At 45.5% G+C, this 20730-nt stretch overlaps 1 protein-coding gene across 2 annotated transcripts in view; it reads right to left on the reverse strand.

The window, feature by feature from the left end:
- Positions 1 to 359: 359 nt before the first annotated feature.
- The window catches only part of PAAF1 (proteasomal ATPase associated factor 1), a 42045-nt gene continuing 21674 nt past the window's right edge, over positions 360 to 20730 (reverse strand). Inside the window, exons 7-12 of one of the 2 annotated variants that reach the window (XM_055142817.1) lie at positions 19362 to 19556; positions 15144 to 15235; positions 13489 to 13604; positions 10594 to 10676; positions 3191 to 3273; positions 360 to 784 (exon numbers count right to left, since the gene is read on the reverse strand). In XM_055142817.1, the coding sequence (XP_054998792.1) occupies positions 680 to 784; positions 3191 to 3273; positions 10594 to 10676; positions 13489 to 13604; positions 15144 to 15235; positions 19362 to 19556 (674 nt within the window). In that variant the 3' untranslated portion in view covers positions 360 to 679. Of the gene's footprint in view, positions 789 to 3190; positions 3274 to 10593; positions 10677 to 13488; positions 13605 to 15143; positions 15236 to 19361; positions 19557 to 20730 lie in introns of both variants that reach the window. The other variant, XM_004618197.2, reaches the window with a different exon arrangement.

Consider the following 20730-nt stretch of genomic DNA (forward strand, 5'->3'; position numbering starts at 1 on the left):
GAGAAAAATTTCTACTTCTAGTAAACTCCTGTGTGATAGTGATGCGGCTATTCCAGGGACCACATGATTCCGCATCAATCACTCGTACACAGCAAGTTGACTGTGTTGATTTGCCTGGGTTGTCCCAGTTTCAGTTCTGAAAGTGTCATTTAGGAGAAAATCTTTTAGCATAGGGAAAACTGGGGCAACTGTTTACTCTGCTGTTTGGGGAATCTTTCCCAGACTGTGGCTTATTGAACTCGTACTGTGACCTGCCCAGCCGTCCTGTGGCCAGTGTGAAGTCCCAGAAAGGCACTCCATGAAGTCAACTGGCTTTCTGCTGAAGCAAGCATATGAAACAAAACTGTATAAATCCAGACTCCTCCAAATATATTCCCTTTATTTCCTTCAGAAAACAGGCTTGTGTCTTCTGATGCTTGTAAACTGAACACAATTGGTGTGAGATGGCTCTAAGCACACATATCTTTGCTCTGTGCTGCTGGGGTGAATTTATTTAAGAAGCCAGAGCAGAAGCACATGTGGGCTTCTCGGCTCTCTTCAAAGTAAGCCTTATCATGGAATGATTGTTTCACGGGGGATACAGTATTTGCTTTCTAGAAGTCCTGAAAACTGCCCCTGACATTAACAGGCGAAGGTTGCTGGGAACCTCTCCTGCTTCTGCGGGTCAGGTTCATCTTTTTCACTGACTGGATCCTTCTGCTTCCCAGGGTCTAGAGGTCAGACAGCTGATAGCGACGGATAAGACCATCTCGGCTGCATGTGTAGATCTGCTTCTCCCACGTGGCTACCTGGAACACAGGAGTTGCGATTGTTCCATATAAAAGAGATAGAGGGGCCAGAGAGACAGTAAAGGGGTTAAGACACTTGCTATACCTGTGGCCCAACCCAGTGAGATTCCCAATACTACAATGGTCCCCTGGCACAGAGTCAGGAGTCCCACTCTGTGTGATACCAACTCCCCTGCACCAACCACCCCCCCCAAAAAAATAAGACTTTTCATTGACCCTCATTATTCTAATGGAGTTGAGAAGATTTATCGACTCCTCTGTCACAAAAAGAATCATACCCACGATGCCTTTTAAAACAGCTGCCATAGGGCTGGAGCAACAGCACAGTGAGTAAGGCACTTGCCTTGCACTCGGGCAACCGGGTTTAATTCCCCAGCATTCCATACTGTCCCGAGCCCACCAAAAGTAATTCCGGAGTGCAGAGCCAGGAGTAACCTCTGATCATTAGCTGGGTGTGGGCCCAAAACAACAACAACAACAAAAATTAAAAAGGCTGGCAGGACTCGGAGTACTAAACTAACTGTCCAGGAGGCAGAGGGCAAACCTATTCGATCAGGTGTAGTTTCATGCAGAGGATCTGGACTGGAAGGAGGTGGTCAGGCACTCTTGAACCTCGTGAAACTTTAATGCAAAGTGCCTCAGTTTTCCTCGAGGAGTTTTTCATTAACTCAAAGCAGTCTGAGGCTCAAAGAAGGCGATGAACCACTTAGTTAGCAGAAATAACATAAACTCTAGAGTTAGCTTCCTCTCAGGGCTTGCTAGCATGTAGTGCATGTTCTCTGACAGCTTGCTCAAGCCCTTGGGGCTCCAGTTTACTCAGTTTTATTTTATTTATTAATGACTTTTTTTTGGGGGGGGGGGGAAATACCTGATGGCTCTGCATTCAGGAATCACTCCTGGTGGGCTCAGGGACCACACGGGATGTAAGGGATAGTACAGCCCTAGCTGCTGTATTATAGCTCTGGTCTCAGTTTATTCATTTTAAAAATGGATTGTCGTGAAGGGGAAAAGGCCAAGGGACAAAAACCCTTCCCCTCCCGGGGCGGCACAGGGCCATAGCTTAGTTCACAGTCCAGGAGCATTTCTGCCAGAAGCCGCTGCATTCTGAGATTGGTTTGTGTGCCTCTGGGATCATGGCCATTCAGGAGCAGAGGAGTTGTTCGTGGGCGGCCACTCGGGGTCTCGTCTGGGCGGGGAGCAGGGCTGGTTCCACTCCCCAACCTCGAGATTTCTTGGCAACCGCCATCTTTTAGAGCCTATTGGACCCTACTGGACAGAGAGGTAGGAGCTTGCAGTGACAGGGTGCACGGGAAATCTTGAGATGGGGGGGGGAGTGGAACCGGCCCTGCTCCCCACTCAGATGAGACCCCCAAGTGGCCACCCATGAATGGTTCCTCTGCTCCTGAACGCCCACGATCCCAGAGGCACACAAACCAATCTCAGAACCCAGCGGCTTCTGGCAGAAATCCCTCTGGATTTCATTACTTAAATACCAGACATCCAATACCATGTGACATCATATGTTCTTCATTGTCAGCAATAGAAAACAAATTATCTAATGATGCCTTTTCAGCAGGTCTGATTGCTGGGGAAAAATTCTAAATAATAATAGTGGGTCTTCTGTCAAAAAATTGAATATAATCAAAGTAAAGAGAGAGTAAAGTGAAAATCATCTGCCACACAGGCAGGGCAGGGGTGGGAGATGGGTATACTGGGGTTCTTGGTAGTGGAATGTGCACTGGTGAAGGGATGGGTGTCTGATCATTGTATGACTGAGACTTAAATCTGAAAGCTTTGTAATTGTTCTCATGGTGATTCACTGTCACTGTCATCCCACTGCTCATCGATTTGCTTGCGCGGTCACCAGTAACGTCTCCAGTGTGAGACTTGTTGTTACTGTTTTTGGCATATTGAATACGCCATGGGTAGCTTGCCAGGCTCTGCCATGCAGGTAAAATACTCTCGGTAGCTCCAGCCCCATGGTGATTCAATAAAAATAAATAAATAAATAAATAAAATCGAATCTCATGTTAATCCACTGTATAGAATGCAATATAAGAATTTTAATAAAGGAAGTAGATCTAGAGGGTGCGGTGCAGCTGGCAGGTCAACCTGTACCCACAGGGCAGGTACATCAGCAGCCTGATGGTGCCTTCAGGGTTACTGATACCCCAATATTGCTGCTGTGCCTCTGTCTGGACCCCAATAACTTGGGACCGAGTTTCCCAAGAAATAAAACGGCTGAAAGTTAGGTATGTGGAAGCCACATGCACAAAATACCTCCAGCTCAGCTATACAAGCTCATTTACTGACCTTGCTTCAGAGACCCGTAAATAAATCTCAAAAGAGATCTAAAGCCACAGTTAATCTCGACTCCATACAAGAATCTCCCAGGCCTGTACCTTGTACACGGGGTCACAGTCAGCCCCAGTGAGCTCAGTGACATAGTCCAGGTCCTGCTGGACAATGAAACAGCTTCCATCACCTGAAGGCAGAAAGAAAATACAGGTAACTGAAAACTACACAAAGAAGCTAAAAGGAATTCAACGCTTTGATTTATTTCTATACATCACCAGCCTAAAGAATACTGTACAGTGCAGAGGGAAAGGCTTGTCTTGCAGGAGGCTGACCTGGGTCCAATCCCAAGCACTCCATCTGACTCCCCAACACTTTTCCAGGAGTGATCCCTGAGCACAGAGTCAGGAGTAAGTCCTGAGTACTCCCAGGTGTGGCCCAAAAACCAAGAAAAAAAATATATTGTCCTAGGGCTAGGGAGATGGCTCATAGCGAGAGCTCTGCACACAACAGTCGGACCCCTGACTGGACCCCTGGCACTGCAGTTTCTCAAAATCTGCTGGTATTGCTCAAGCACAAAGCTGGGAGCAGCCCCTGAATACCACTTTTGTGGCCCCAAAACAATAACATACACTCAAAAAAAGAGAAATCCCAACTTGAGGAGCCAGAGGGTAGTACAGCAGAGAGTACAGCATGGAGGGCATTTGCCTTGCACACAGCCAACCCGGTTTGATCCCTGTATCCCACATGGTCCCCTGAGCACTGCCAGGAGTGATTCCTGAGTGCAGAGCCAGGAGTAACCCCTGAGCATGGCTGAGTATGGCCCCAAACAAAACAAAATAATTAAATAAACAAACCTTCCCTCAAAAAAAAAAAAAAAAAAAAAAAACAAGCAAATAAAAAAAATCCTAAGACCCAGAATGACAAATGACAAACAGCTCTCATTATGTTAGTTAAATACTAAGACTTAGAGTGGTGAGAATCTGAGAATTCTGAGCTGGAAAGAATTTGCAAGCTCTGTGGCAAGAAAGGTCGTCTTTAATTAGCAATACCTGCTGTGTGCACAGAGCAAACAACTGTAGCCTTATGTATCTATTTGCAAACCTCTCTTAGATAATAATTTTTAACAAGGAATGTGTCTATATCTTCTTTGAGAAATTTATGTTGGGGTTGGAGAAATCGTACATTAAGGCACTTGCTTTGTACCCAGCCAACCCAGGTCGATTCCCGGCACCACAGTTGGCCCTCTGAGCACCACCAGGAGTGATCTCTGAGTACAGAACCAAGAGTAAGCCCTGAGCACCAGCACGCGTGCTCAAATGACATACAAAAAAAAAAAAAAAAAAGGAAATAAATCACTCAATTAATATACTCAATTATTCTTATTTTTTTGATGATGTTTGAGTCATGCCCAGAAATGCTCAGGGTTATTGCTGGCTTGGCGTTTACTCCGGGCTCCGATGCAGGGTCCCGCATGCAACACATGCTCTTCAACACTTTGAAACCGGTCCTGTTTCATCTCCTTTTTTTTTTTTTGCTCTTTTTGGGGCCACACCCAGTGATGCTCAGGGGTTACTCCTGTCTTTGCACTCAGGAATTACTCCTGGTGGTGCTCGGGGGACCATATGGGATGCTGGGAATCGAACCTGGGTCAGCCGAGTGCAAGGCAAACGCCCTACCCGCTGTGCTATTGCCCCAGCCCCTGTTTCACCTCTTCACATAATTTTAAATCTTTGTTTTTGTGTGCGTAAAATGTTATTTTACATAGCTAATAGCATAGTGCATAAAAGAGTATCTTCACGTAAAAAGAAATATTATTTATTTTGTTTTTTGGGACACACCTGGCTATGCTCATGGATTACTCCGGGTTCTGCATTCAGAAGCATCCTGGTGATGCTCTGGGGATCATAGGATGCTGGAGACGGAACCCAGGTTCTGCTGTGTGCAAGGCAAACACCCTACTTGCTGTACTATCTTTCTGGCCCCAGGAAAGCTTTATTAGTATTAGCTTCTAACAATGCAGAATTCTGGTAAAGAATACAAAGATATTAGTCTTTTCAGCTTTTTGGAAATATTAAAAACTGCCTTTCAAATTTATCTGTTCATAAATCTACATTCCGTCTGAAAGCAAACAAAGAGGCGATACCTTAGCCTCTGCACATTATTGAGAATAGTCTTTCCCAGTATGATGATTACCTGAAGGGATGGCATGAGGGTTAGGAAGAAAGGGCATAGGGGGTGACCTGATAATGGGAATGGCACCAGAACTGTGGGGGTGGGGATGGTTAGGCTTAGATGCTATAAGGTGTCATTTATATAATACAACAAACCATGATACTACATCAAATTCTTAATGAAAAAAATATGGTGGATGGGGGTATACTGGGGATATCGGTGGTGGGGAATGTGCACTGGTGGAGGGATGGGTGTTTGATCATTGTGTGGTTGTAGCCCAAACATAAAAGCTTGTAACTATCTCACGGTGATTCAATAAAATTTAAAAAAAGAAAACTATATGGTGGAGGATGAGGCTCAGCGGGAGGGTACATGCTCACACGCCTGGCTTTCTGGGTTCAATCCCCAGCACTTCACAGAAAAAATTATTTTTTCTTTTCCTTTTTTTAATTAAAAAATTTTTTTGACTTTTTTTTTTGGGGGGGGTGGGAGTCACACCCAGCAATGCACAGGGGTTACTCCTGACTCTGCACTCAGGAATTACTTCTGGCAGTGGTCAGGGTACCACATGGGATGCTGGGAATCGAATTCGGTCGGCTGCGTGCAAGGCAAACGCCCCACCCACTGTACTATCACTCCAGCCCCCGAAAAATATTTTTTTTGAGGGGGCCATACCCGGAGTTGCTCAGGGCTTACTCCTGGCTCGGTTTTTGGAAGTTACTCCTGGCAGTGTTCATATGGGATGCTGGGATCAAACCTGGGTCAGCCATGTGTAAAGCAAGGGCCCTAACCACTGACTGTACTATCTCTCTGGCTCCCACCCCACAAAAATCTTGACAAAGAAAAAATAATAATCTTTTGTAGTTAAGTGGATGGGCATGAAAAGTTTCATGCTGAGTGAAATGAGTCAGAAAGAGAGAGACAGACATAGAAAGATTGCACTCATCTATGGTATATAGAATAACAGAGTGGGAGACTAACACCCAAGAACTGTAGAAATAAGTACCAGGAGGTTGACTCCATGGCTTCGAGGCTGGCCTCACGTTCCGGGGAAAGGTCAACTCAGAGAAGCGATCACCAACTACATTGCAGTCGAAGGCCATGTGGGGGAAGGGAGTTGCGGGCTGAATGAGGGCTAGAGACTGAGCACAGCGGCCACTCAACACCTTTGTTGCAAACCACAACAGCTAATTAGAGAGAGAAAGCAGAAGGGAATGCCTTGCCACAGTGGCAGGGTGGGGTGGGGGGGAGATGGGATTGGGGAGGGTGGGAGGGACACTGGGTTTACGGGTGGTGGAGAATGGGCACTGGTGAAGGGATGGGTTCCCAAACTTTGTATGAGGGAAGTGTGAGCACAGAAGTGTATAAATCTGTAACTGTACCCTCACGGTGATTCTCTAATTAAAAATAAATAAATAAAAAAAAAAAAAAAAAAAAAAAAAAGCTTGTAACTATATCTCATGGTGAATCAATAAAATGTTTTTAAAAATCTCTAAAAAAAAAAAAAAAAAAAAGAAAAAATAATAATCTTTTCCACTAAAGAATCTATCTTTCAAAGACACTGAAAAATACTGACAGATGAAATATGATGCCTGTGATATATTTTTTAATATTTGAAGTACTGCTAGAGTAGTGGCTCAAATAAGCTGAAAAAAGCCAACTATAAATTAGTAAGTGAACAAACACTAGATAATGGATATACCAAGCTCAGCAAGCTATTCTTTCCTCCTGTAATAATTTTCAAAATAATTTGCTTGCTTTTGGGCCACACTTGGTAGTTCTCAGGGCTCTTAGTCTTTTCAGCTTTTTGGAAATATTAAAAACTGCCTCTCAGGAATCACTCCTGGGAGACCATCGGCTATGGCAGGGCCAGAACCGGGTCAGCCACATGCAAGGCATGGAAGCAGCTTAACCTCTGTACTATCCTCCAGCCCCAAAGTCAGCAGCTTAACTTCTGTACTATCGCTCCAGGCCCAAAGCAAGCAGCTAAACCCCTATACTAATCATTCCAGCCCCAACGTAAGCAGCTTACCCCCCTATACCACCACTCTGGTCACAAAGTAAGCTGCTTAACCTCTTTGCTACCACTTAAGACCCAAAGTAAGCAATTTAATTACTATTTCCCTGCATACCCCAAATTTAAAAACAAAAACCTGTTTTGCTTATTTGGCACCTTTAGAAATTTTAATTTCCTGTTCAATGAAGCAAAGAGTTTCAAAGAACCTCCAAGATGATCGGTTTCCAATATCTTTGTTTTTGTATTTTTTTGTTGTTGTTTTTTGACAACTGGTGATGCTTATAAGGACTTATTCCTGGCTCTTCACTCAGGAATGACTCCTGGCGGTGCTTGGGGGACCATATGGGATGCTGGGAATCAAACCCGGGTTGGCCGCGTCCAAGGCAAACGCCCTACCCGCTGTGCTATCTCTCTAGCCTGTTTCCAACTTCCAAGCCAGTAGAGTTCCCATCTACAAACCCTACAGAGCAACCCAGCAGCCTTAGAGGTGCCTACCACTCCAGTACTAGCTTCTTTCACTGTCTTCCTCTTCAGGGTTAAACCCAGAGTCTCCCACACGGGGGCAGGTACTCACCACACAGCCACACCCTCACCCTGAATGTGGCCCTTGTTAGCTTTTCTTTATAGGTCTTAGTTTTGTCCTCCAAAAATAGAGTGAAAATTTTACTCCCTTCGCTTCTAGATGTTAATAACGAAGGTATGCCTGGCCCTCTTTCCAGCAGAAAAGAATTAGAAAAAGTAAGACTGTGACTTACCTCTTTCCCACAGGTGCTTGTCACTGCTCTCCACATCATCCACACAATTCCTTGTAACAAAGATGCCTTAACCCTGTACTATCTCTCCAGCCCTTTCAAAATCTCATTTTAAACCAAAGGTAAAACTAAGCACAATCTGGTTTTAGGGGCTGGAGAGCTAGTACAGTGGACACGGCGACTGCCTTGCACCTGGTTGACCTGGGTTTGATCCCAGGCACTCAATATGGTCTCCTGAGTCCTGTTAGGAGTAATCCCTGAGTGCAGAGCCAGGAGTAAGCCCTGAACACAGGCAGGTGTAACCACCACACCCCCAGCAGCTAGTATCAATTTCTCCTATTAGTAGTTAAATGGAGGGAGAGTCTGGCAAGCTCCCCGTGGCGTATTCATATGCCCAATACAATAACAATGATGGGTCTCATTCCCCTGACCCTGAAGAGCCTCTAATGCGGCACCATTGGGAAGGACGAGTAAAGAGAGGCTGATAAAATCTCAGGGCTAGGATGAATGGAGATGTTACTGGGCCTGCTCGAGCAACACGATGATCAATGGAATGACAGTGATACAGGAGTTAAACAAGTAATTTGTTAAGTAACTTCTTTAACTATATTTGTAGTTTATTACTTAAATTCTTTTTAATGTTTCTCTCTCCTCTCATAATATGTATGAATACTGGGGCTGGAGTGATAGCACAGCGGGTAGGGCGTTTGCCTTGCACGCGGCCGACCCGGGTTCGATTCCCAGCATCCCATATGGTCCCCTGAGCACCGCCAGGGGTAATTCCTGAGTGCAGAGCCAGGAATGACCCCTGAGCATCGCTGGGTGTGACCCAAAAAGAAAAAAAAAAATGTATGAATACTACAGCTCTTCTGTTGTTCCTCAAGCTTCCATATGGAAACATCTACTTGATAAGTCCAATTGTATTTCCAGATCCTCTAAGAAGCCTTTTGAGCAACCCACCTCTCTCCATTGATCTCTTACTAAGTTACTGTTACTTCCACCTCTGGTTCTGTAGCACAGTTCTACTAGTTGTGGGTGAGTGCCTTACCTCTATCTCTAAAACAAAGAAACAAAGTGTGTTTCTCTCATCTTATTTTTTTGTTTGTTTTTTGTTTTGGATCACATCTGCAGTGCTCAGGGTGCTATTAGTTTTAAGAAGGACAGAAGAGAAACACAATGTATCACCACTATGATGCAATGAAATATAAGCTATATACTCACTCATGCAACAGTGGCCAAGGTTATTTCTTCCTGTGCAAGGGCTGGAGAACAGATGAAGCCGTGGCACCTGCCTTCAAGGAACTCTACGGCCTGGTGGGCACAACAGGCAGGGACACATCTTATCTGGATTTCACTCATCTTTAATGTCCTGTACCTAATCTATTGATTGAGCTGTCAAATTTTCTGTTTCCATTATTATTTTTTTCTTTTTTGGGTCACACCCGGCGATGCACAGGGGTCGCTCCTGGCTCATGCACTCAGGAATCACCCCTGGCGGTGCTCAGGGGACCATATGGGATGCTGGGATTCGAACCCGGGTCAGCCGCGTGCAAGGCAAACGCCCTACCCGCTGTGCTATTGCTCCAGCCCCCTTCTGTTTCCATTATTGACTTCATTCTCAAACTACTAAGTTTAACTGGAACCCACCATAACCTGGGTGTGTTCAGGAAGAAGGACATGTTCCCAGTTACTGAAGCCATTTCCAGCTGGGTGATCTAACAATCAAATATTGTAACTGATGACAGAAATCCTCTGGTTGGGGGTCCCTCTCAGTTGCCCAGACCTGTCCTCCTCCTCATCCCCATGAGGATGTTCCCCCTAACAGACACTGTGTTTCATGTGTTTTTCCCAATTCACTTCCAACTTTGTCCAAGTATTTGGTCGTGGCTACACCAAGTACTCAATTTATCTGTATTATGTACATCAAGTATCAAACACAATACCTAGCACACAGCAAATGCCTTTTGAACGTTAGAGCCCTTCCTTTTGTTTATCTTTCTTCATCTAAGACTCTGCATATACTGTAATTTTAGCTTTTGAGGTTGATCTTTACATCTCCAGCTAAAGAAATACCCACTGGCTTAAATAGCCCCTAGTCTATGAAGATAACCCTACACCCACTAAAGTCAGCTGTTCACCATGTTCCCATACAGTCTTTGACTGTGGTTCTGGTTATCTGGTACAGTCATCTGGTATGGCAGTACAACTATGGTAGTACAATCACAGCTCTGCATGTTTGCCTGCCTTCCTAACTCTAAGCTTCAGAGAAAAGACTCTAACAGATGTATAACTGAATCCTCTGTGTTATGCAATAAGGGCCAATCTATTTCTTTGAATAATGTTTACTGAGCACCTACTACATAATGGGTACTGCACTAACTGCTAAGGAGACAAGACAAAATAGGCTACTATTCACGAAGCTCGGCTGGTAAGAGACATAATTACAATGGAGGGTGACAAATCATAGGGGACAAACAGCATACTAAAGCATGGTGAAGAACCATGCCCCTAGCCCAACCACACACCAGGCACTTAAAACTATTCCTTAATTAGGCCTTGGACCCACCTTGGCTAGCAATAAATCCATCTCTGAAACTCAGCAGGGACAGAACTGGTGCTCCTGATCTGTGGATGACTTGGACTGGAACCCTAGGATTCAGAGGGAAAGGGGTACTTTATTTTTTCCTTCAAAAGCAGTGCTTGACTACATTCAACATCTAAGTACATACAGTATTTAGCACATAAAATCAAATATGACTAATGTGGATGGAGACAAACACTTATTTGGCTTCTTTCCTGACAAAATCCTTAGCTGGAAGGCCAAGATAATTTATTTGAAATAATTATGGAGTAAGTCAAAGCATGTCTCTAAACATACCACTGAGCTCAATAAATTAGGTCACCACCAGTCTCTCTAGTTTTCAGAGGAAGCTGAACAAGGATTGTCACTGTCACTGTCATCCCGTTGCTCATGAATGTGCTCGAGTGGGCACCAGTAACGTCTCCATTTTGAGACTTCTTACTGTTTTTGGCATATCGAATACCCCACGGATAGCTTGCCAGGCTCTGCCGTGAGGGCGGGATACTCTCGGTAGCTTGCCGGACTCTCCAAGAGAGGCAAAACAGAATAAGGATTGAAGATATCAATTTTAGTTTTTTTGGGGGGTGCATACTTGGTGATGCTCAGGGATTACTTTTGGCTCTGAACTCAGGAGTCACTCCTAGAGGTGCTTGAGGAACCATACAGGATGCTGGGGCTCAAACCTGGGTCGGCTGCATGCAAGGCAAGTGCCCTATCCACGATACTATTGCTCTGGCCCCAGGTATCAAATTTTTTTTTTTGGAGGGGGAGGGTCACAACCAGAGTTGCTCAGGGGTTACTTGGCTCTGCACTCAGGGATCACTCCTGGTGGTTCTTGGGTGACCAGAGTGGTGCAAGTGATTGAACCCGGGTTGGCTCGCAAAAGGCAAATGCCTTAACTCATTGCACTATTGCTCCAGTCCCTAAGATATCAACTTAATACTGTGCTCATCGTTTCTTCTGGAGGGTGGGTCACACACAGCTGAGCTTAGGACTTGTTTCTGGTTCTGCACCTAGGAACCACTCCTGGCAGGGCTCAGGGATCATCTTCGGTGTCAGGGATTGAGTCCCAGGCAGCTGTGTCGAGGCCTCTCCTGCTATACCACTTCTTCAGCCCAGTGTTAATTTTAAATTTATATATAAAATTAGAAATGTAGATAGGTTTATAGACAGAAGTATAGTCTGACTAATTATAAATTCTGAAAACTGCTGGAACTCCATACAATACAGGAGAGAGATAGCTGAGAATAAACTTCCTATGTAAAGGTGATATAATATAATAGAGCCTCTCTCTCCACAGAGTCATGCACAAGTGTGAAACTAATTTAGATTATGGTAGAAAAGGGACAAGCTGCTCACTCTTCAGCTGTAATTTCTTCACTGCTCTTGGAACAAAGTCCAAACCCCTAACAGAGCTCTGACTTCCTGCTCTGGAATCGTTTTCGCCACTGCCTCATCTATAAGGTATATATACATACTCATGATGTTTAACTACTCCAGGATCCCTGAAGAGGGCCATACTTTCACAGGCCTTCACGCCTCCATAGATGCTATGCTCTGAAGTCTGCCTGCCCCTCTTCTTTATTTGTTAGCATCCTACTGGACAAGACCCGTTAAGAGTTGTGGGTTCTTGCCTTTAGTCGCCTTAGGGCTTCTCAACTGCAGGCGAACAGTCCTTTGGATCAAGGATCACACTGACTGTTTATCTCTACAGTTGAGATAATATTCTGCCTCAGGGCAGCAGGACCAGGATCTTTCATTCCTGTCTGAGCGCTGTGCAGAGATCTCAAGCCCACAGAAATCCACCCGGGAGGATCCAGTAACAAAGGAGAACAAGAGGAGGAAGGAACTCAAGTGAAAAATGTTCAAACCTTGGAGAAAAAGGTTGTGTGATGCTCTGGATAGGGCTTTGTTGGCTTGGTTTCTGGGCCATACCTGGAGTGCTCAGGGCTAACTCCTGGTGGTACTGAGGGTGCCAGGGATCAAACCTGGGGCAGCTGAATGCAAGACAAGCACCTAGCCGCTGTGCTATCTCCTTGGACTCTCTCTGGATAGTTTTTTAAATTTTTGGATCACACGCAGTGACGCTCAGGGGTTTCCTGGATCCATACTCAGGAATTACTCCTGGCAATTGTGCTTGGGGGACCTTATGGGATGCCATGAACCTATGTCGGCCGCAGGCAAGGCAAACACCCTACCTACTGTACTATGTATGGCTCCAGTCCCACTAGATAGTTTTAGGACCAATACAAAGTCTGTTTTTGTAGAGTCTATTTATTTCTATTATGAAATAAATAGAGCTGGCTTACTTAACAAGTTCATTCCTAAGTCATCTGGATCTAATACTACAAAGAAAATAACCAAGCTTCTTAAAGTTAATTGTTCTGAAGTGGTGTGTGTGTGTGTGTGTGTGTGTGTGTGTGTGTGTGTGTGTGTGTGTGTGTGTGATATGCATGCAAGGTAAGTGCTCTATCACCACACTACAATTATTTAAACTTATTTTTTTTCTTTTTGGGTCACACCCCGAAATGCACAGGGGTTACCTTCTGGCTTTGCACTCAGGAATTACTCCTGGTGGTGCTCAGGGGACCATATGGGATGCTGGGAATTGAACCCAGGTCGGCCGAGTGCAAGGCAAACGCCCTACCCGCTGTGCTATTGCTCTAGCCCCCTAAGCTTAATTTTTGCAAAACAATCTTTACTATAGGAAAGTCACAAGAGCATGTATTAAGACAATTCACACCAGAAAAACTACACCAATGGAAACTATGGAATCCTTAATTCCATTGCCCTCTCCATGCTAGGCTAAATCAATGCCAATGCCAATAAAAATTCCCACAATGTAGAAAACCTGCACCATGCCAATGGATGGCGACGCACCTTGGATTCCTCGCGTCCAGCTGATAAATGTTTCCATCCTGGGTCCCAGCCAACAGCAAGAAGCCAGAGAGAAAAGTACAGCAGTTGAAGGCATCTGAGCCAGGAAAGAGGAACACCTGGAACAAGGCGGAGACAAGAATGCTAGTTCAAGATGAATTTATTTCCAGAGATAAGCAGGTACCTTGAAAAGGAAATTTTTACTCATTTCTTCCTTCCTCTTTCAAGCCCCCTTCATCTAAGCTAAGCGTTCACCAAAAGCTGAGGCGGCAACGCTCCCAGGATTGAGTACTCACTCGGTTCACTTAATACCATGCTCTCGGGGGCAGTTTTCAGACTACTAACTCCTTGAAATAATGACTCCTAGGATCCTCAACACTAAAACCTTCTTCTCCCTCTTTTTCCACTACTAACCCTCTGAGAAACATTTGCATTTCACACATTGAAATTTTGCTTCTTGCCACTTCTAACAATCTTTTGAAAGGAGGCACTTTGCAGATAATGAAACAAACTTAAAGTGACAATCACAATTGTCCCCTGAAAAAAAGAAATTACAGATTTTAGTATAGTCCTTCTTGTTAACCATACTATCTTTTCTCCCTGAAGGGTTCTAAAAAGAAAGGAAAAAATACACAACTAAAACAAACCCACTGATTTCCCTTTGGAAGAAAAAAGCCAACATGGAAACACAGAGCATAAAGGCTCTATCAGCAAAAATACAGACATTCTTAGAACTGTAGCACTGCACTGTCATAACACTGTCATCCCATTATTAACCAATTTGCTCGAGCGGGCACCAGTAACATCTCCATTGTGAGACTTGTTGTCAGTGTTTTTGGCATACTGAATACGCCACGGGTAGCTTGCCAGGCTCTGCCATGTGGGCAAGATACTCTCAGTAGCTTGCCGGGCTCTCTAAGAGGGATGGAGGAATCGAACCTGGGTTAGCTGTGTGCAAGGCAAACGCGCTATGACTGTGCTATCGCTCCAGCCCCGTTCATGTCATTTTAGATAGCCTTTCAACTGGGGTCATAAGGCCTCCAGGTGGAACCCCTCAGAATGTCCTAAAAGGACCACAGATGAAATCTGAGTAAATTGAGGGCTATGGCTTAAGTCTAGGAGGTCAACAGGAAGACGGGCATCAGGGGCGGAGAGGTCAGAGGAAACAAGATTGAAAAGGCCCCAGGCAAATAAGAAGGTTTAGGGACCTTTAGAGGAGGAGAAATCTCTACAACCTCGTCCTTTTACACCAAGTATGCCAAGACCCAGAGGGAAAGTGACCTCAACCAAGGCCACAGAGCAGTGGAGCATGTAATCCCCGTCACATAAATGCTACCAGGTAAGGCCCACTAAGACACAGTGATGAAGAAACTGAGGTTCCAAGAGATGAAGGACTCTACCCGAAGTCAGACCTTACATGGAAAAGCTGGAAGTTAAAAGGCGCCTTTATCCCAAAGGCCAGACTCTCTCAGTCCACGGCACTGCCTCCCACTCATGCAGCCTCCTTAGATGACAAACACAGAGTGAAAAACACCTCCTTAGACGACAAACACAAGTGAAAAAGTTCCTGAAACAACTTTCTCAGAATCTCGAGTGACTAGTAAAAACATTTATGAAGGAGTGACTCCAGCAGCCCCAGGACTTAGAGAACCACTTGCCGGCTGCCTGCTCTGGAGTCCCAGGCACTGAAGCTTCTTATCTTCCCGGGCCAGCAGAAGCATTTTCGACTCTGTTCCAACCTCCCGTTCACCTGCATGACAGATGAGCTTGATTAATAACGAGCAATATAACCAGCAAAGACACAAACTAAATTAAAACAAACTTTTGGGTCTAGAAAAATAGTAGAGCAGATAAGATGTGTGCCTGACACATGACTGACCTGGGTTCAATCCCCAGCACCCCACAAGGTTCCCCAAACCCTAAGTCCCGCTGGGTGTGCCTCAAAAACAAAACAAAAACAGAAACAAACTTTTTGGACTGTGACAACAAGGTGAAGGATATCAGAGGGGAAGGGGGACATGCTGGGACAGGCAGAGGGGGCTACTGGCAGTGGGGGGTGATAATCGGTTTCTGAGGTAAGACACTGTATGCCTAAAACCTAACAAGGAAACTAACATTAACTCACTTGGGTTAAAAATAAAAGCAGAAAGTAAAAGGGCAAAAAAGCAAAAATAAATAAATAACAACAAAAATTTTTTAAAAGCAGAAAGAGAGAAAAAAACAAACAAAAGAAAAGAAAAAAACAGGAAAGAAAAAATAAAAAAGAAGAAAGAAAAAAAGAAAGTAAGAGTGTAACTATTTTTGGGTTGATTTGTCACTTTAGTGTGGCCACACCTGGGGGTTGCATGTAATCCTGGAAATCAAATCCAGGGCCTCACACACTTTGCAAGGCATGTGCTCTACCACCTGAGAAACCAGAAAGAGAGTTGACTTTCACTGCATGTAAAATATACCTCAATCAATTCAACTTTAGAGCATTATTATTATTATTATTATTATTATTATTTTTCTTGTTGGGTCACACCCAGCGATTCACAGAGGTTCCTCCTAACTCTGCACTCAGGAATCACTCCTGGCGCTGCTCAGGGGACCATATAGGATGCTGGGAATCGAACCTGGGGTCAGCCGAGTGCAAGGCAAACGCCCTACTCACTGTGCTATCACTCCAGCCCCAAATTTAAAGTATTACTAAGTCCTTCGTAGCACTGTAGCACTGTCGTCCTGTTGTTCATCAGTTTGCTCGAGCGGGCACCAGTAACGTCCCCATTGTGAGACTTGCTGTTTTTGGCATATCGAATATGCCATGGGTAGCCTGCCTTCGTACTATGACAAAATACCATCTTAGGAGAAGGGGTACTAGACTGAACAAACTAGTCTCTGACCCTCAAGACTCAGAAAATCAGGAGGAAATAAAATATGTTCATTCACCAAACACTTATTTATTTTTTTACAGGCATATGGCATATCATACCCTACTCCAGGCACTGAGAATATAGTGATATACAAACAGGCAAGGTATTAGTAAATAAAAATGTGGGATACTTTCAGACAGACATGAGTTTACAAAAGGAATAAAACAGGAGAATATGATTCAATGTGAGTAGACAGTGAATGGTGACTGAGGGAAGTAACTCCAGATTTATTTATTTTTGTCCACACCTGGTGGTGCTCAGAGTTTCTTTCTGACTCTGAGCTTTTGTTTATTTGTTTTGTTTTGGGGCCACACCCAACAGTGCTCAGGGATTACTCTGTACTAAGGAATCACTCCTGGTAGTGCTCAGGAGACCATGTGGGATGCTGGGATTGAACCCAGGTCAGCCTCATGCAAGGTAAGTGCCCTCCTCACTGTACTGTCTCTCTGTGCCCCTCAGGAATCACACTGGAAGGGGCTCGGGGGACCATATGGGATGCTGAAGATGGAACCTGGGTGAGCCATATGCAAGGCAAGCTCCCTACCTGCTGTACTATTCTCTGGTCCCGCAACTCTAAACTTAAGCCTCAGTTGGGTTTTTTTTTTTGTGTGTGTGTGTGTGTGTGTGTGTGTGTGTGTTTCTGCTTTTTTTGAGTCACACCAGCAATGCACAGGGTTACTCCTGGATCTATACTCAGGAATTATTCCTGGTGGTGCTTGGGGGACCATATGGGATGCTGGGGATCGAACCCAGGTCGGCTGTGTGAAAGGCAAACGCTCTACCCACTGTGCTATTGCTCCAGCCCAAGCCTCAGCCTTAAAGATCTGAATTGCACATATGAAGAACCTAGAGAATGTGAAGAACTTGGACACGTGAAGTTAGAAAGGTATCTTCCACATAAAGCAAAGAATAAAGCAAAGACCCGGGGGCTAGAAGCATCTGCAGGAGTGAAATATAGCAGCTTGTGGCTACAGCCTGGCAGACCTGGCAGAGGGAGAGAGCCATGTGATGAGGCATGAGAGAAACAAAGGGTTCAGAATACACAAGGATGCATAAGGCCAGGGCAGGCAGCTGCCGGTCTCACCTAGCTTCTCCAGGCTGTGCTGATGGTGAGTGCAGCTGTGGCACCTGCAGCATCTCTGGGGTATGGGCAGGTGGCCCATGGCGCTGCTCAGGGCTTTCTGGAGTCTACTGCCTGCTCTTACTATGAAGTGATCTCAGTGTGTGTGTGTGTGTGTGTGTGTGTGTGTGTGTGTGTGTGTGTGTAAGCAGAAACATTGAGCTGGGGTCCTAAAGGGATACGGTTAAAGATGACGGATTGCTCGCGTGATGTATCCTGCTATAACCACTTTTTCTCGATTCTGTAACGATACTTGCTTTACTGTGCTTGCGTGAACTTACAGGGGAGGAGCAGGCTGTGGACCCTGGTGGGCAAAACAAGTTTTGTAGGTGCTTACAAAAGTGCTCGGAGCACCAGGATGAGGTCTTTCCGAATAAAAGGCCAGTGCTTCTGCTGTGAGACCGCTGCTCCTGCCCAGCAGGTGAGCCCACCGGTGGTGTCACCAAAGCTCCTCCAAATGCTTCTTTCTGGCATCTGGTGGTCTTTAGATCCTGACCTCACAGCAATAAATATTACATATGTATGTGTGGGAGTGTGGGAGTGTGGGAGTGGGAGTGTGTGTGTGCCCAGGGTTTACTCCTGTGTCTGCTCAGGATCACTTTTGAAGGGGCTCAGGGGATAATGTGTGGTGCTGGGGATCAAGCCCAGGTCAGCCGCGTGCATTGTAAATGCCCTACCCACTGTACTATCTCCTCCCCCCGCCCCCTTCTCTCTCTGGCCTTTGATTTATTTTTATTTATTTATTTATTTATTTATTTATTTACTTTTTTTTTTTTTTTTGCTTTTTGGGTCACACCCGGCAGTGCACAGCGGTCACTCCTGGCTCTGCACTCAGGAATTACCCCTGGCGGTGCTCAGGGGACCATATGGGATGCTGCAAATCGAACCCGGGTCAGCCGCGTGCAAGGCAAACGCCCTACCCACTGTGCTATCTCTCCAGCCCCCTGATTTATTTTTTAAGTAAATACAATGGCTGCCCTGAGAAGAACCGACTATGAAATAAATAACACATGCAAAGTACCAGGGAGGGAACCTGGGCCTTGTGCACTCAAAGCATGTGCTCAAGCCCTTGACCCCAAGTTGTGTTCCGATTCCAATTTTTTTCTGGGGGAGGGGATGTGTAAGTGTCAGGGATAGAAGCCAGGGTCTCACACATGCAAGGCAAAGCTTCTCACCCTTTTAAAAAATTGAGTCACTGTGAGATAAACAGTTACAAAGTTTTTCATGATAGGGTTTCAGACAATGTTCCAATACCTGTCCCTCCACCAGTGTCCACTCTTTCCACCAATGTCCTGTTTTCCTCCTGCCACCCCCGCGCCTCCGTCCCCTTGCCCACCCCCCCCCCACACACAGCCTGCCTCTACACACTTTCCTTCTCTCTGCAAGGCAAATGTTCTGTCACCGAGCTATCTTTATTATACTTACAGTTATCAATAGATTCAGTCACTCAGTAACCATGACATACACATGCTTTGCGGATGTCAAGGCAACAGAAACATAACAGGTTTGCAATAAATAATATTCTTATATGTGAAGATAAAATGCAAATTATAGAGTAGGGAAAGATGAGGAAGGAAGAAAGACATAAAGCAGGGGCTGGAGTGATAGCCCAGCGGGTAGGGCATTTGCCTTGCATGTGGCCAAACTGGGTTTGATTCCCAGCATCCCATATGGTCCCCTGAGCACTACCAGAGGTAATTCCTGAGTGCAGAGCCAGGAGTTACCCCTGTGCATTTCCGGGTGTGACACAAAAAGAAAAAAAAGAGAAAATAAAAAACTACATAAGGCAAACACTGACAGGGACTTAGAGAAAATGAAAGTAACTCCCACTGCTATCCACTTACTGGGCACTTGCTCAGGGGAGCCGAGGTTTATGGAGTTGTCAGCAGCACCCACAGCCACGCCATTGATGGCAGCACCACAGTCTCCAAGGACGCCCAGGCAGGCCGAGCGCCCACAGTCCCAGAGTCTCGCCGTCCCGTCCCGAGACCCAGACACCACATTCCTTCCCCGATCAACGATGGCTGTATCCAAGACACCTGGCAAGAGGAACAAAAGCACCCTGAGATGGGGCAGGCCACGGAGAAACACGACGGGCAGAGCAGATGGAGCTGTGTGGGCGACTCTGCAGAGAACGCACTCCACCCTGAACTTGTCACAGAACTGAAGGGACGGAGCCCCTGCCGCCACCCACGCCCCCCCGACAGCCAGCCAGGAAACAAAAGCAACTTCAGGTTGAATTTTTTCAGTGGCGTATTTGAGAGCAGTGATTTTCAAGTTGCTGTTTGGTGGGATTTTCTGGGGGGGAGGCGAGTTGGAGATTCTCCCGGGCAGTCTTCCTGGTGGTCCCCAGCCAGCAAGGCTGACGCTTCAAAGGTTGGGCCTGGCAATGCTGTTTTCCGGCGCTGTCAGTGCCGGGCTTACCACGAGGCAGGGCTCATATTTAATTCATTTCCCACTTTCCTTTCCCTTCGTGGTTGATACTGTTTCAACAGCAAGGAACTCACACACTGGTTGCAGTGCTCTCTCTCTCTCTCTCTCTCACACACACACACACACACACATACACACACAGTCATGGTACAAGAGATCTCAAACTTTTTGTGTGTTGCTGGGAATCACAAATAGCAGGGCTGTGTATCTCATGGTGATTTAATTAAAAAGAAAAAAATAGCAGTGTTGCTGGGATACGTTTACGGTGGTGCTCATATAGTGTATGGGTGGTGTGAGGGATCAGACTCTTGCTCTACCACTGAACCAGGCCCCTTCATTACTGTTTTATTCGCTTATTTATTTATTTGGTTTTGGTACCATATCCAGCGACGCTCAGGAATCACTCCTGGGGATGCTTGAGGGATTGTATGGGGTGCCAGGGGTCAAACCTGGGTTGGTCACATGGAAGGCAAACACCCTACCGCTGTACTATAGCTCGGGTCCCATCACTCTTGTTTTTAGTTTTGTTTTAATTCTGAGTCACACCCAGAGGTGCTCAGGGGTTACTCCTAACTCTGTGCTCAGAAGCCACTCTGCAGTGCTTGAAAAATCATGTGGTTTCAGGGATCAAACCCATGCCTCCTGAAATAAAAGTATGCTTTGCAAGCACTCCCCCACCCCCCAATAAACTATGCCTCCATCCCTTAAAACTTTTTTTTTGCTTTTTGGGTCACACCTGGCAATGCACAGGGGTCACTCCTGGCTCTGCACTCAGGAATT

Source organism: Sorex araneus, chromosome 6 (genome assembly GCF_027595985.1).
Source record: "Sorex araneus isolate mSorAra2 chromosome 6, mSorAra2.pri, whole genome shotgun sequence".
Classification (NCBI taxonomy): domain Eukaryota; kingdom Metazoa; phylum Chordata; class Mammalia; order Eulipotyphla; family Soricidae; genus Sorex; species Sorex araneus.